Raw genomic sequence first — 16,603 nt, forward strand, 5'->3', positions numbered from 1 at the left:
TATACCACCCAACCTGCACTGCACAGACTTCTGCTGTGCGCAGCATGGGTTTGCCGCGATCCCACATGGCCCCCCCCAGGTTGACCTCAGCTCCAGGGATCCCATTCCCCGGGGCCCAGCATAAATATTTATGTTTTTTTTTTGTTGGGGGGGGGATAGGTGACCCCTCCTACGCTGATCTCAGCCCCGGGGATCCCATCCCCCAGGGCCTGGCCTAAACATTTAATATTTTTTGGGGGGAGGGGGACCACGCGGCCCTTCTACTCACGTGGCCCCCCTCATAGACATTGTAAATGCCCCAGCAACCTGGCAAAAAACAAGCGTGGGAGCCTGAGCTTGTATTTTTGTAAACATTTTTTTCCAGGAAATTGCGACGTTGTTGCAAAACGGCAGCAAACATTTATCCCCCAAAAAGTTTTTTAGCTCTTGGGGATCCTTCTGGGACTCCAGCACCAGAGCTAAGGGGTCAGGATGACTCTACCCTGGCCCGTTGTCTATTTTATTTTTATTTTTTTACTTTTTTTGTGGAACTCAGCTGAAGTCGAGTCCCAAGATGGCCGCCAACACCTCCTGGTTTGAAGTGTTGGTAGCTAATCAGAAGAGGGCAAAAAAAGCATTTTTTTTAAAAAAAATTGCAGCAAATTTGCAAATCTGTGGCACAAAAAAAAAAAAAAAAAAAAAGTGCGCACTTGTGTTATTTTAAATCCCCGGGTGGGCCCAGTCTTGGGGCAAAGTAAAAAAATAAGGCGTGCCGCATGGGGCCCCTCTGCTGTGGTTTTCAGTGTCCCGGGGACTGCTACCTCCCCGGGCCTTATTCTTGTTTTAATGCAGGGAGCAGTGCTACCCCGTGCAGAACTTGGGACCTCCACTACCCCGAGGCTTGATTCAATTTGAATGCAGGGGGGGCCGCATGGCCCCACCGCAGGCCAAGGGATCACCCCCTCAACGGGGCAAACATGAAAAATAGAAAGGGGGGTGCGTTTCGGACTTTCGCAGCCCCTGAGGACTGCCACCTCCTCGGGGCTAATTTCACAGTTGGAGAGGGGCTGCGCGGGCCCCCTCAAAGAGCCAATGATGGACCTGGAGCCCATTATCCCCTAGGATCAGCTTCTGCTATGTCCTGTGTTGTCCACCCCAGGTACATAGCTGTTTGCTTTTGCTTGGTGGGAGCTGATCAACATATCACCTTCCCAAAATACTCATTTTTCTATTAAATATGTCCTTTTAATTTTGGGTAAAAAACGTACTACAAGAACGTCTTCTCTTTTTCAGACACACTGTATGACTAATAGAGTAGACCGTGCAAAGTTACAAATCTCCATGTGGCTTTGCAAAATTGAGAGTGGAAACAGGTGGTATTGTTGTAAGTCCTGCAGACTGTTCTAGTCTATATTTCTGTATAATCATGTGGCCTTGCCATTGATTAGGATGGCTGCTACTCTGTTCATCCACAGATGTGTAGTGCTGCCTTATTCAATGTGACTAGACCCTCTAAATTACACACTGTGGTGGACTGCACTACTGTGAGCTACTTCCAGGACACTGGTGAGCTACTATAAGCTTGTGAGCTACCTGTTGGAGACCACTGATCTAAATATATTATACGGTTATGGACAAGACAGCAATATGTCCTTCATAACGATGCCACTTTTGAGGTAAGAAGTAATTCCAAAGAATAATGTGCTGTTCTTGAAATAATACATGAGAATTTAATATGATCAAATACTTTGTGAACAGACAAAGGTTTAAGGTTTAAAGAATGATAACTAATAAAGATTATTGGACATGATCACAATTCTCAAGCAATACATTATACCCACAGATTATTGATTATGACAGATCACCAGTTTGAAATAATCAAATTCAATGGAATGTGTAACTTGAAGAATGTGCCACTTGGTCTATAATACAAATTGATAATAGTCAGTATTAAATGTTCTTTATTTTGGTCTAATTTGGACCATAAAAGACAATAAATAAATAATCACATCATAAAAATATTATAAAATCTTCAGGATTAAAAACACATGCAATAACAATACATCAGTACAGGTCAATATGCATAATTATGCCTAATGCTCAATGTACATCTGATGTAATTCAAGACAGCAACATATAATTCAACAGAAGCCAGCAGCTGTAAAAATAATAATGCCCAACTGGTGTAGCTTAATGTTCACAGATTTTAAATTGGATGTAAAAACGTTTTGCGCCGGTTTTTATAAAGTGTAATAAATAGCGTAAAAAGTGCACCATGCTTTGTGGGGTAATATTACCACAGGGGCATTTTGGAAGTGTTCTGAACCAAGACCCCTGAATGGCAATTCCATAAAAAAAAAAATAAAAAAAAATACTAAGCCTTGTTACATAAAATGAATGCTGCTGGTTATAAAATAAAACTGTTTGCATTTTATTGCGGACTCTCCCATAAGGAGTGTGGGTCAAATTAGTAATAGGGTCCCTTTTCATGTTAGTTAAACCACACACACTGAGTTATCACTAAGTTCACAATGTTTGACATTAAAATCATCAGCCCACAAAACTGGCCTCTGGTAAGTTAACATTGAGAGGATACTAAATAGAAGTGTATCATGTTTGTTACCCACCTCAGTCTGTCTTTGGTCAAATATATTATAAAGATAGTTAATTAGCAACAACTTCCTACCACCCACAGAAGATAAAAGAGGAATTTGAAACTGCAGAGAATTCTGTAGCTCTTTGACATTCAAACAAGATAGTTTAACTGATATCAACACCACCAAAACCCCTCTTACCCGAACAGCTGGTGAAGGGACAGCGGGACTACAATAAGTGCGAAAACCATCTACAACAAAAGAGGACATCAGCCAGGTTTCTTGTAGGCAAATTAAATCATATTTTCCCACTAGGCTTAGCAATCTGGGTTATCAGCTTGGTGTGCATACCCGCAACATCCCAGGAAAGGCCAAAAAAGCTCCATCACTAGATGGTCTTCTGTTAGAGCAGGGTTTTGAGTTAACATCCTCAATACTTGAGGTTCCCTCCTGCTTACCAGGCACATTTAACAAGGCCACATTATCGGCCAATACAGCTTCCCCCCATTGTGTCTCCTAGTGTGATTCCCATTAGGGTTCAGTCAATCCAGGACCTCCATGGGGTTTAGGGCCTCAAATATATTGAGTATTCTAACATTAAAAACTCCTAAGCATGCCCCATCCCCACCTCTAAATGGCTTATGGATCGAATAATCTGGTCTTGACTGACAGGTTTATAGAAAAAACCCAAAAGTAGAGCCTGGATGCTCCTTACATGAGTACATGTATGACCAAGGCGATTCAGAAGAACTGCCTTCACCCTTGGTTTCCTAAAGTTCACCACTACACAATCCGTCATTTGACTACCTGCGCAATGCCCAACTCACTTAACTCATCTAACTGGAAGGATCTCATTATGTAAATCTCTCTACCCAGACTTTTTCATGAGCCAGCGGACCACTTTAGCTTTCAGGTTGGTGCCTGTTCAGTCTTCCCAGTGGCTATAACTGGCACATTCCTCAGAACTAAGGACGTGAGGGATACATGCAGGGGGTAAATGCAAATGAGTTTCAGGAGTGTGGGGACATGGCCCTCCCTGCGTATTTCTTTAGACCGAGTGGATTCTTGTTATCTTTCACCCACCACTGTCATGTTAGATTTAACATGGGCTTCTGTAATTTGAGCGTGTACTCTTGCTAGATTACCATTTGTAAATAGTGTAGTGGCACCATTTCTCTGAACAGTCTGCAAGACTGTGCCTAGGGGGTTGAACTTAGCTTCAATATTTTCCAAGTGACCCTGTAGCTCTGCACAGACTTTCTGCAATGTGCTGTCCAAATATTTTGTAAAAAATCGTACACAAATTATGAAGGGAAACATAACACAGAGAATGTCCTGAGGAAACTGAGCGTGCTTGTGCACTAGTCCCATAATTTACAAATACAGATAGAGACCCATCACTCGCAAATTGGAGTTCTTTCCAATCCAAGAATGTACTAACGCTCATGAGTTGCCTTACCTGTGGCAGTCCAGTCAGAATGGCCGACCTGCTGGGGGAGCAACTGCTGACAGATGTGAATGCGTTCTGGAAGATGACACTCCGCTGTGCCAATGCGCTCAGGTTGGGAGTCTTGATGGCGGTATTGTTGTACACATCGCTCTCAAAGCCCCCATCATCCGCTGTTCAGGTCAATGTCAGGAAAAGAACAACATGCATATGAGCCTGGAGTATTTACCTTAATTTTTTCAGACTACCTTTTCTGTTCATTGTGCTTTTCTACCTGAAACTACCTCACATTCCATATAAGTAGTTATTTAATAGTCTTAAGTTAGCAGCGAGAGAAGGTCAAGAATGTGAGCTGTGGGATGCCTTGAAGGTAAAGGAAAAGCGCACCAAATCTACTTGAAAACGTCAAATCTTAGGACAACAACAGTTTGTGTCTAAAGCCCATATATCAAGGAGGGTTCTTGGGGAGGGTGAAAGGTGCACCAGAGGGGAGGTAGGACCTATGTGATATGGGGATAGTTAAGACAAGTATTTTGGTGTTGAATTGAGAATGCAAAACAATAATGGTCATTGCTGGAACTAGAGACTGTGATCTTTTGGATCGGGTTGTGGTGTTGATAGTGGCAGTAACTGTGGTGACAGGGGACCTTTCATTCTCTCTCCCATGGGGATGCAGGGACCTTGGGCACTGTGGAGATGAAGACAGCCACATGGGTCAATAATGGAAAGAGAAAACAGGGTGTTCAGGAGGATAATGAGGCTGGTGGAGAACAGAATGAGAGGCAAAGGAGTTGATACAGTAGTACTAGGAACATCATGGAGCAGTGGTCTGCCCCATTGGCACATGGCAGAACTAATCAGTCTGTAAGACGGAAATAGTTGTGAAATGAGAATAATGGTAAAATATACACCAATTTGGAGAGAAACAAAAGCACCCTGGAGTAGCAGCTGATGAATTTATTTTTTTCAGATCAATACTCTAAGAGATCATGAGCTATTAGATACAATGTGTTGAACTTTATTGATAATCCTGGTACAGTGAGCATGGGCTCCGTCTTTGTGTGAGGGATCGACTTAATATCAATTAATTGTGAGAAATAACCAGTTGTGATTAGTTAGATGTAAATATTTACGGAGCTCCTAAGGTGTTTACGTGGTTCATTCATCAATCAAAGACGTCTGGGGCAGTTTTTAACAATTTTATTGTGTTCATCCAGAAGCATTTATCATCAGTAATGCATACACTTAGCAATCTGTTATCATTGGAAATTGTGATTTAGCTACCTGTTTCACAGCCTTAATTTACGGCTATGAAACAACCTTAATACTAGTAAATACTGCTGAGTGAGTTAATCACATTTAAGTAGTTAAATGTCTGTTGCGCTAAATTGGTGTAGAGCTGAAGTATCTATAGTTATTTGGCTATGGTTGATTATGGTGCTATAGAGGAACAGGGTTGGCCCAGTTATAAACCACCTGGAACCAGGGGTACTAGAAACATAAGCAACAGTGGCCCAATGTGATAAACACAATATTAAATCATACAATTGCTTTATTTAAAGAGGATCAAATCACTGATGCAATTCAAAAGGAAACTAATTGCTGAAAAAATAGACAAATTACACATTCTTTGCAATTGTACACATCAATTTACTGCTACATCAGGAAGCGCTCAGTGGTCAAATAGTGCTTACAAGATGATAAAGTGAATTTATAGTGAGAGTAAAAATCATCACAATGGAGCAATAACAATAAGCGTAAAGATAAAATGTGAATTCAAGGAATAATGCGTCACAGGGTGACTAGAGCCCATACATTGCTCCAGTAGTGAAATATGTCAACAGGGTTTCGACTCTAGGTCATGAATGGGTCATCATCAGGACAGTAGAAAAAAGGATGAGCAGCGGGTCATGAGCTACTGAAACAAGCAGAAGTAACACAGGGTTTAATAGTTTAAAAATTAATAAAAAAGCAAAGGTGTGTGAAACCAGCAGACTACTTACTGGGGACAACTCGTCACATGCTGTAAAGAATAAAACATTTAACAGCACAAGGTAATAGTACGCTAAAGCAAGGGAGGAGGTGGTGAGCATGCTAGTGCTGACAGATCTCAACACCATAAGGAAATCAGGCTGAAACCACAGTGACAACTTACTTATTCAGGAAAAAAGTAGTACACAAGGTTCCCATTTAATGAGTGTACGAAATAGTTGAGGTCCTAAATCACAAGGAAACAGAGATAGGTAAAAAGCTGGCCCAATAATGAAAAGTCCCTTTAAGAACACTTTAGTAAAGTTGACATTACTGTCAATGGCTAAGGATCAAAAACTGGTAGAAAACCCCTCTCAGCCAACTGGGGTTTCTGAGGTCAACCACAGAGAGAAGATTATTATCTAAGAAAGGAATGGAAGTGAACCAGTTCTGCTGGCATGGACCGTATTATTATGGCGTCCCAAAGTAGGGGATAGGATGCGCATGTGGGGGCGCATCACATTTATTCAACACGAATTGGCAAAGCCAATAGGTCTCACCTACGCAAGAGCTATTAGCTTTGCCAATGTGTTTTATCCATGTTGTGAACCAGCGTGGCTGCTGTTCAGTTTGGTTAAACGTTAGTAGCGTAGAAAAGAGTGGCGTGGAGTGGCGTAGAGGAATGGGGAAGAGTAAGGTAGAGTGTTGTTGAGTGGAGTGGCAGACCTTGTGTGTACTGGAGTGGCATAGTGTGGAGTAGCGCACAGTGCATACACTTCAGTGGCAGGGAGTACAGTGGACTGGTGTAGAGAGCACTGGCGTAGAGTGTTGCAGAGGATAGTGGAGTAGAGGGAAGTGGTACTGGGTACAGCAGCATACAATGCAGCATCACAAAATGCAGTGGTGTAGATTAGAGTGGTGCATAGTAGATACAAGTGGTGCAGACTGAAATGGCGCAGGGTGGGGTGACACAGAGTGGGGCAGAGTAGAGTTGCGTAGAGTGCAGTGGTGCAGAGTGGACTGGCGTAGAGTTGCGTGATCCAGGCTGCATTGGCACAGAGTAGAGTTGAGTGGCGTAGAGTGCAGAGTAGAGTTGAGTGGAGTGGAAAAGAGGGGTGCAGAGTAGAGTAGCATAGAGTGGTGCAGGGTAGGGAGGGTAGAGTATAATGTAGTAGAGTGGTGTAGCATTAGGTGGAGAATTGTGACGTAGAGCAGTGCAGAGTAGAGTGGCGTAGAGCTCAATGGTGCGGAGTAGAGTGTCAGAGTGCAGAGGTGTAGAATGGAGTAGAGTGGCGTAGAATACAGTGATGCAGAGTGGAGTGCAGAGGTGTACAGTGCAGTTGTGTAGAGGGAATTGGTGCAGAGCACAGTGATCAAGAGTAGAGTGGCACAGAGTGCAGAGGTATAGAGTGGAGTAGAGTGACGTAGAGTAGATTGTTTCAGAGTAAAGTGAAGTGGTGTATGGTTGAGTGGTGCAGTGTAGCATGCAGTTGCGTAGAGTGGCATAGAGTGTAATGGCATAACTTGATGTAGAGTGCAGTGGTGCAGAGTAGATTAGAGTGGCATACATTAGATTGGCGTAGAGTCCAGGGGTACAGAGTTGAGTGTTATAGAGTAAAGTGCATTGGCGTAGAGTGTACTAGCACAGAGTGCAGTGGTGTAGAGTACAGTGTTGCAGAGTGGCGCAGAGTACTGTGGCATAGAGTGGAGATGTGCAGAGTAGACTGGTTTGACCTAGGCTGGACTGGTGTAGTGTGCAGTGGCGAAGAGTGCAGAGGTGTTGAGTAGAGTGATACTGGGTAGAGTAAAGAGGTGTAGAGTGAAGCGGTGTAGTGTGCAGTGGCATAGAGTGGAATAGTGGAGCAGTGCAGAGTGCAGTGGAGTGGTGTCTGATATGCAGCAATCTAAAAATGGCCACTATGAACAAATCACGAACAGTGAAAGAGGCCTAGAATTTAAAAACAAAACCAGTGATACGATCTTACTATGCAAGAGGACAGCAAAAAATGTCCCACTGCTCAAGCCTACTTCCAAAGGCCTAACTCACCACTACCATACCAAAATGGGCTGAAAAACAAGCAAAGTGCATTAGAAATAAAGGAATACTCACAGCAATTATAAGACAAAGTAGTTCCAAGCAAATGACCAATCGTGTCATAGTTGTCAATAAAGTGATGCAATATTCTTCAATCAGGCAAAGAGACATAACAATACATTTGTATGAGGCACATATACAGCTGTATGGGGCAACAATGTATGTTCCTTGCAATTGTACACGTTTCTTACTGCTACATCAGGAAGTGCTTGGTGCTCAAACAGTGCTCACAAGGTGATAAATGAAGTGAACTTGTGAGTAAAAATCATCCCAATGGCACAATAACAGCATGCTTAAAGTGACAATGTCAATTCATGGTATAATGCGTCACAAGCTGACCAGATCCTATAAGCTTACTGCTACTGCTTCCTTCGGCACCCCAACAAAGGATAAGAAATCCAATTTCATAGTGAATAAAGCTTAGTCTGGTAACCCAAAATTTGTATAGGTATTATGTTGTATGCCAAATCATTCAGACGAACAACAGTTTTATAAAAAGGCACATATTAACATGAAAGGTAACTTAAGGGATATTATCATATCATTTATAGAATAAATGCTAAATAATCTTAACAGTGATATACAAATATTGTTAATATAATAAATGCTGAAGATTAACAGACAAATTGCATAGCTTTGTCAAGCAACCCCTGCAAATGGTTTATTATGGGCTGCTTCAAATATGGAGGGACATAAGAAGGTTGTTCAAGAAGTCTCAAAGAGAGTGTTTCCTCTGAAGTTGTAGCTGTGAGGAGTGTGTGTAGTGTAGTAGTGACATTGCAGGATTGAAGTGTTTAGGCCCCATACATCTGTGGAGGGGTGGGGGGTATCACTGTTTACCTTGGTCATCCTTAAATCAGTAGACACCTGGGCTATGGGACTCCCTCAGTTAGGTGAACAATGTCATACAGTGACATGGCAAATATGAGACAAGTGCCCACCAATCAGGCAACAGTATGTATTCATCTAATGGGACTGGCCATATTGATGGACATCTGACTAGGTTAGTTAGGTAAGAGCAGGCAGAGGATGGATTCATGCAGGAAGGAGGAGGTGAAGGTAAAAGGCAGGACTACAGTACTTAGACAGCCAGGACCATGAGGAAGAGGAAGCCAAAGATCATAGGATACATGAGCGTAGCTCTCCAGCCTAAGTGCAGAAAGGGTGCAGGGAGGGCAGACCCAACAGGGACCAGAGTGACCCCTCACACACCTGATTGTGTTTGGAGGATTACCACAGCCTTACAGTGAGGGAAAGATAAGCTGCGGAGAAAGATGAAAATCAATACAATATGATTGAGCCTCTGATAATAGCCAAATGTGTTCAGCGTGATAAAATGAAAGTGGGATACCCCAATCACAGTCCAACAGCCACTATATTCTCTCAAAAAATCTAATTCATCATCAACCACATAATATAAATACTACTTAAAAACAATATCCACAACACAATATACTCTATTGCCCCAGAGCCTAAAACATTATTAGGAGAGAAGAGAGTTTGAGGAAAGAAAGGGATGGTGAAAGTGAGAGAGAGAAGAAAAGAGCATGGGGATAGAAGGTATAAGAGAGTTAGGGGAAAGGGAGAAGCAAGGAATAAGAAACAAATGAGTGAGGTTGTGATATACAAGATGAGAAACAAAATAAGAAATGTAAAAACCGAAGTAGGCTTCCTCAAAGGCAACAAAATTGTTGGCTCACAAGGCAGGTAAGAGATGGCAGAAAGGGAGTCCAGCAGGAAGGAGTGGACAAAGAGGGGACATAATAAACAGTAGCACCCACGGGGCACTCTCCACTATTCCCAGATATCCCTGGACTCTAAGAAAGGCATCCCGTTGGGTATTGAAATGGGTTTAAAATGGATGACTTTCAAGGACCTGTTGAGTATTTCAATGCAATAGCTGAGGCAGGAGACCAAGAGGGCAAGGGATACCAAGTGGATAGGAAGCCTTGGAGATGTTGTCCCTAGAGCTTTTGGGCAAGGGATGAAGCCTGATTAAGTAGAGACAGGGAGGAATTTAGGGTATTAAGGTGTAGTGCACCTGTGTGTAGAGAAGGCTTCGTTCTTGCTATTTTGACTGCTGACCTGGAAGCCACTAAAGGGTGTTTTACCTCACCACGCCTCTCATGTTTTGGGCCAAGCAAGTATTTTTGCTAGTCTCTCCGAGTGTGTTTTCTACTTTTTCAAGTCAGTTTGGATAGGTAAATTTATCATTTTTGTGCACATCTTTGTGAGGCAAATCTGGGAATGGGGTTGTAATTGCTGCCTGTGGGACAACCTAACACTGCAGTGGTTGGAATCCAGACTGAAGATAACTTGGAGAAGGTCAAAGGCTAGTTGCCATGGCCCATGATAAGATGAGCCAGCTTGGGAAAGTGGGGGTCAGATGAGAACGATGGCAGGGGAAACAGAGAGAAGGTAGGATGGAAAGTAAAGAAGAGCAGCAATGGAATAAATGGAAGGCGACAGCAGGATGATTAGAGGACAAGAAGAGGTGATAAAGGACAAGGTAAGACTTTAGCATGTTTGGGATGGGTGCTTGAAAGGGGAAGGTGTATGGGTGGTTTGAATGTAGAAGTGACGTGGCCTGATTAGGCTATCAGATACTGCCAAGGACTGTTTATTGCTACCACAGATATTTATAATTTAAGCAGCCTTTTGCACACCATAGCCACATCTGTCATGATTTGCACCAGCTTGCCCAAGGTCAGGTCTGCAGTTGGTGAGTGATATCTAGCCACTCCTGGCTTTTTAGCTCTCACACCATTTCATGCTAAAATGCAGAGTTGTCACGATTAACAGGGAAACAAGAACTATCACCAGAATGGGAGGTGACACATGCAAAAGGTAAGACTGGCTGCACATATCACACCATACACAGGACTATCTGAGAACTTGGATTCATCTACAAGAGAAGAATCTTTGCTAGCTTATTTACCCTGTAGAAGAGATCCAGAAAACGCAAGTGTCTCCGCACTACGCTCTCTACCTGTTGTAAAGGAGCCTCACAGGCTGGCCTTTGTAAATTAAACAATCCTCTTGACCCTAGCACAGAAGCACATGTGTGGGTCTCACTCACAGTACTCTGCTGTATGATGGGCGCATCACAAGTCACACACATATCCCTTAAGCCCCAGGCTTCAGCATGTTATTAGTAGACTACTGAAGAATAAACATAACATAAATGTTTTCTTACACCCTGTGCCACACAGAGGTGCCCAACAAGAGAATCACACACAAAGTATGACAACAAAAATCTCATGACTCCAACAGCATCTTCTTAACGATCGCCTCAGTCGAGGGAAACCCCATTAAGCACAAACCCCCTAACAAGTACTGAGCCTCAAAGTAGGAGTACACAATCTCTATTAGCGCTCTCTTACTCTGGTACACAAATACCACTACATAGACTAAAACAGAATAGGATACTTCTTTTTGCAGAAATCCTTCCAGGAAAAAACCTAAAGTCTAGATGGCATTAAAATTACACCTAAATTCCACACGTTTCAGCAATTTTAGACCGAGCAGAAGAAAACCTTTGTGGTCCCTCATCCAGCACTTCTACATTAAATACATGAGGGTCATTATTAAATGTTAGAACTGATTCTGTGAATTGCCCAGATGCCACAATCCAGGGATGCAACGAGATCTGAACTTCAAGGAGGTGAGTGGATCAATCAATGGAGGCAAGGGTACTACCTCAAACAATGGGACAAAGCTATCCTTAGAGTCAATGCAAGAAAACAGTGATACATTGTGCATTTCAAGCATACTGGTCAAACCTGATATGATTACAACAAACACGTTTTAATGGATTTAACAATGTTGATATGCTAACAAATTTTAAAAGGGCAATAAGTGACAACTAAAAAGCAGCTTCTATAGATTTCAATAGAAAGCACTTTAGGGCTAGTTTTTGAAGTTAGAGATGACAACCCTTTTTGCCAATTCTCCTAAAATTCCTTCCATGAAATGACAGTGAGCTCATCAAATATTTTTAATTCCATCTTCAGACAAACACTCCTACCTGACGTTTGACCATAGGTACGTTTTCAGGAATCGGGACATTGCAACATATGCTTGCCTGTGGTCGCAGAGATGTACAGGGATGTGTGACCGGCAAGTGCCAGTCAGTTGGCAATTTAATTAGCACAACTATGTGCTGCCCTAAATAACAACAGTTGTTGTTGGGCAGTTCTCATAGGAGATGGTTAAGCTACTTCCGTACAGGAAGCAGCCATTTTGAAATGAAGGTTATACAAGTATTTTTCAAGCTCCTGAACACACAACGAGTGTGGCTGATGAGCAATGTCCTGCAAGGAGGTCACTCCAACAAAACAGAAACCATGAAATAGTAAATATTATACTACCATGAACCATTGTTTCAATTTTGTTCTGCACTTTTAGATAATTGGTATTTTAGATAATATGGTCTCATGTTCTCTAAAATGGCAGTTTCTACATCAATATTCCCCTCATAACAATTAGCCTGGCTTGGGTAAAGAAAAGGGCACAATGTTGACTTCTCTAAAAAGTGGTTAGACAACATCTTTCTTTCATCTTCTTGTGACAGTTACAGATGAAAACAAGCATTAGGGATGAAGGTAAAAGTCCTAAAAGTCGGTGTAAAGAGTTTAGAGTCCTGACTAGGCATCTGGGGAGCCAACGTAAAGAAAGTAAGCAAGGAGACAACATCCTCTTCTATCACTGGGAAAACTGTCAGAGGAGTAACAAAAAGGAAGAAACCATGTAATCGAGGCAAAATCATGAATGGTCTTGATCTTCTCATGGAAAGGAAAGAAAGCAGCCAACTTTTCACAAATACTTGAGAAGGGGAATAGTCAACATCATCATCATAGTCATCATCATCCTTTATTTGGCACCAACGTAGCCATAAAATATGCATAGAACAAAATTAAACGTGCAGAACAAAACACAAAATACATGCTGTAAAAGATGAAAATCAATACAATATGATTGAGCCTCTGATAATAGCCAAATGTGTTCAGCGTGATAAAATGAAAGTGGGATACCCCAATCACAGTCCAACAGCCACTATATTCTCTCAAAAAATCTAATTCATCATCAACCACATAATATAAATACTACTTAAAAACAATATCCACAACACAATATACTCTATTGCCCCAGAGCCTAAAACATTATTTTAAAAGTGAAGCAGTGAAGTTATCCATGATTGCTGTGTTAAGTACAGATTAACACATTTAGAGGGACTTTCAACCTGATTCACCCAGAAACGTAGCCCTCCATTGATTTTCTACATCTCACTGCTGCTTTAAGAGAAGATCAAACACTAAAGCAAACATAGGGGCTACTTAGGAGCTAAAGATGGAACAATACATCCCTGCACTTCCTAAGCCCCAAATGTTTAAAGATCGGCTTGAGAAATAACCTAAAAAGGGAACTATAAACTTTACAAAATAAAGTGCATCAGTGTTTGCTCTAAGAACCCATTTCATAGGCAGGCTGATACAGAACTTCCCAAAAGACCGCAAGCATCTGGAAAAACAGAAACTGCCACACCATGACAGCCCTAAAGCAAAATAGTAGAGACCTCCCTCAGCATTTGAGATCTAAAGTTAGATCCAGTACAAAATCATCTGGTGCTAAAAGCATAACCCATCCAGGGGACTGAAAAGCTCTTAACTAATTTGAGGTTATCTATAATACTATCCCTGCTTGAGCTAGCCTCAGTATTAGCCCAGACACTTATCCAAAGTAAAAGTGGGGCCAACACAGCTTTATCAGTTAGATGCTGAAGGCTTAGTTCTGAATGAATAGCTTGTTGTTTTCCTCGGCCTGCAGGGAAGTGACATAGTGATACCCCCAGACCCTAGCATCATACAAGTCGCAGAAAGAAACTGGGTAATTAATGTCTATGTTTGGGAAGGGAGAAACTGTCCCCAACCTATGGTCTGAGGTAAACTAAATAATGCTCCAGTCGATATGCTAAGCTTCAAACGTGAGCAACTGATCTGCGTTTGCCATGATCCTGCAGAGTCAAAAACAACCCCTAAATAGCTAAAGCTGCTCACGCTACCAAGAGATTATCATTAATGTAGATGTATTTTACCTAACTGGCCCGCACGCCATAATGTGTGATTTCCCAATTTTTGTGACGAGATCTAAATCACTTATAAAGGATGCAAAAGACCCTGCCCGACATATGAAGCGCTTACAGTGTCCTGTCATAAGTACTGCATCATCTGCGTATAGTATCGCAGGTACAGGTAAATGAGAAATCTTTGGAATATCCTCGGTGGCACTAATCAGGGAGGAAGCCAGTTTGTTAATATAAATGGTAAAGGGCCAGGATGTAGCCTTGATGTACCCCTCGAAGGGGAAAATATATGTCAGACATTTCTCCCGCTGAGCCAAAACGAAACTTCACAACTAAATGTTTGTGTAAGATATGCAAAAAATTCACGAGCGCCATCTTAACCTCTAGATCAGAGGTCTTCAAACTGGGGGGTGGGCCCCCCTATGGAGGCCTCAAGTGATCCCGGGGGGGGGTGCCAGATGCTGGCCAAAAGAAGATTATACAGATAGCAGGCCTCTGTTTTATTCAGAAGCATGTTATTGCATTGTTAAGAAGGTAACAGTACTTAACTGCAATGTTTAAATAGGTTTAGACATATTTAAACATTGCCATCTTTATAAAATAATTGTAAAAAATTCTGAGGGGGGGCCCAATGATTTTTATTTTTTAACTGGGGAGGGGGTGCATTAAAAAGTTTGGAGACCACAGCTCTAGATCCAGCAGTTAAATATGTTGATACAATCAAATCCTGCTGATAACTCCATAAATGCCAGAGATATCGGACAGTGCTTGGTTATACTTGCCGATAATCAAGTTCAAATTTAACCATTGTTCCACTGACCCAGCCCAGGATGGAATTCAAACTGAAAAGGACACAAAATATTGTTATGTTTTGCCCAGGATTTTAAGTGATTAAGGGCCAGATGTATCAAAGGTTTTTACCCATTCTGTGTCTATGGGAAAACGTGTTCATACATATGGCCCTAAATATCACCAGTCCAGTTATCTCAACAGTAGTGTCAATATGGGAAATGGGATGGTGACATTTGATCCCCTTTCTTGAAGACTAAGACAAAATTAAAAGGGCCCACGTTGCGTTATTAAATACATTCATGAGTAAAGGACCCCACAGATCGATACTGCACTTTATGAGGTCCATCAGGACCCCGTCAGGTCCAGTGGCTTTGCCACCGAGACTTTGCCTAATGGCATCGATCACTTCATGTAAGGTGACAAACAATGTGGGCAAATGATGTAGTTTGCCCTGAAGTAATTCCCACAGACTCTCCTCTTCTTCCAGACAATAAATAGCACTAAAATGCAAGACCCATTCCGAGCCCAAAACGTTACTGTTCAGAATGTGATTGGCAGTGGCTTCTCTATGCCTAGTCTTTCTGACTATGGCCCAAAATACCCTTGCTATTCTTTGAGAGTACAGAGCTTTCCAAGAGCGTCCAGTCCCTTCTATTCAACACATCCTTCCTGGCCTTCAGGGTGCTTTTATAAAGCTTTGAGGCTTCACAGACTGCAAACGTGTCCTTCAATCTAACTGAGAGAGCCTTCTTTAATCGGGTCGCTGAACAATGAGGGTTCTCTGGCACACATTGAGTGGGCTTCAACAGTCGCCGCCTTAAATTTTCATAGTAGGCTAGCATTACATCCCCATTTACACCTGCCAAACAGGTTAAAAAAAAGACACAATGTTGGAGTTCAAAGGTATGGCAAAGGTGACCCCTGGCTCCTTCAAGTGCCATACAAACCTGAAGCCATCATTAGATTGCTGAGTGACAGACGTTGTGTAATCCTGGCAAATCTACCTATGTGCTGGGAGATGTCCTACTGCAAATAAAGAGTTGTGACCCCCCCCGCCCACTCGGTCTCTAAAACAGGACCCTGCAGAAACCATGGTAAAAAAATCCTTGATACAAATATGTGATCAATGACTGAAGGCCGACCATGTCCTCTAAAAGAGGCAAAAAATGACCCATTTGTACAAAACAAATCAACAAGATCACATGCTGCTAAATACCTACCCATCTCCCGGCCTCTGCTATAAGGTTGCCCCCCTTGGAGATACAGAACATTCCAACCCCATTCAATTAAAATTAAGTACAAGCTCAGCATTATATGGCTGGGTCCAAACTGAGGTGACATGGTATGCAAAATAACGATGGATTGCAATGTGGCCCTGTGTAATTACCACTGGCTGAGATTAATTCAAGCATTCCATTCATCACTTTTTTGTATACTTTATGTAGTGCCCTAAGTGGAAAGGGTATGCCCAAATGTGGGTCCTGTGCTCACTGTGTCACTGGAACCAAGTTGTACTCTGTTGATGAGCCCATAACTAGGGCGAAATTGGTCCTAGGTTTCTTGTTTTCTGGTTCAGGGTGAACCTGGCTTGGCAGTACAGCTGGACAGTACCAACTTGATCAGGGTCAAAACTGATTTGCATA

General features: G+C 42.2%; 1 protein-coding gene across 1 annotated transcript in view; it reads right to left on the reverse strand.

The window, feature by feature from the left end:
- Positions 1 to 16,603, reverse strand: part of SGSH (N-sulfoglucosamine sulfohydrolase) — a 158,330-nt gene that overhangs the window by 124,779 nt on the left and 16,948 nt on the right. Inside the window, exon 2 of the mRNA XM_069199723.1 lies at positions 4,033 to 4,193. Within this exon, the coding sequence (XP_069055824.1) occupies positions 4,033 to 4,193 (161 nt within the window). The remainder of the gene's footprint in view (positions 1 to 4,032; positions 4,194 to 16,603) is intronic.

The sequence above is a fragment of the Pleurodeles waltl genome, chromosome 7, assembly GCF_031143425.1.
Source record: "Pleurodeles waltl isolate 20211129_DDA chromosome 7, aPleWal1.hap1.20221129, whole genome shotgun sequence".
NCBI lineage: Eukaryota > Metazoa > Chordata > Amphibia > Caudata > Salamandridae > Pleurodeles > Pleurodeles waltl.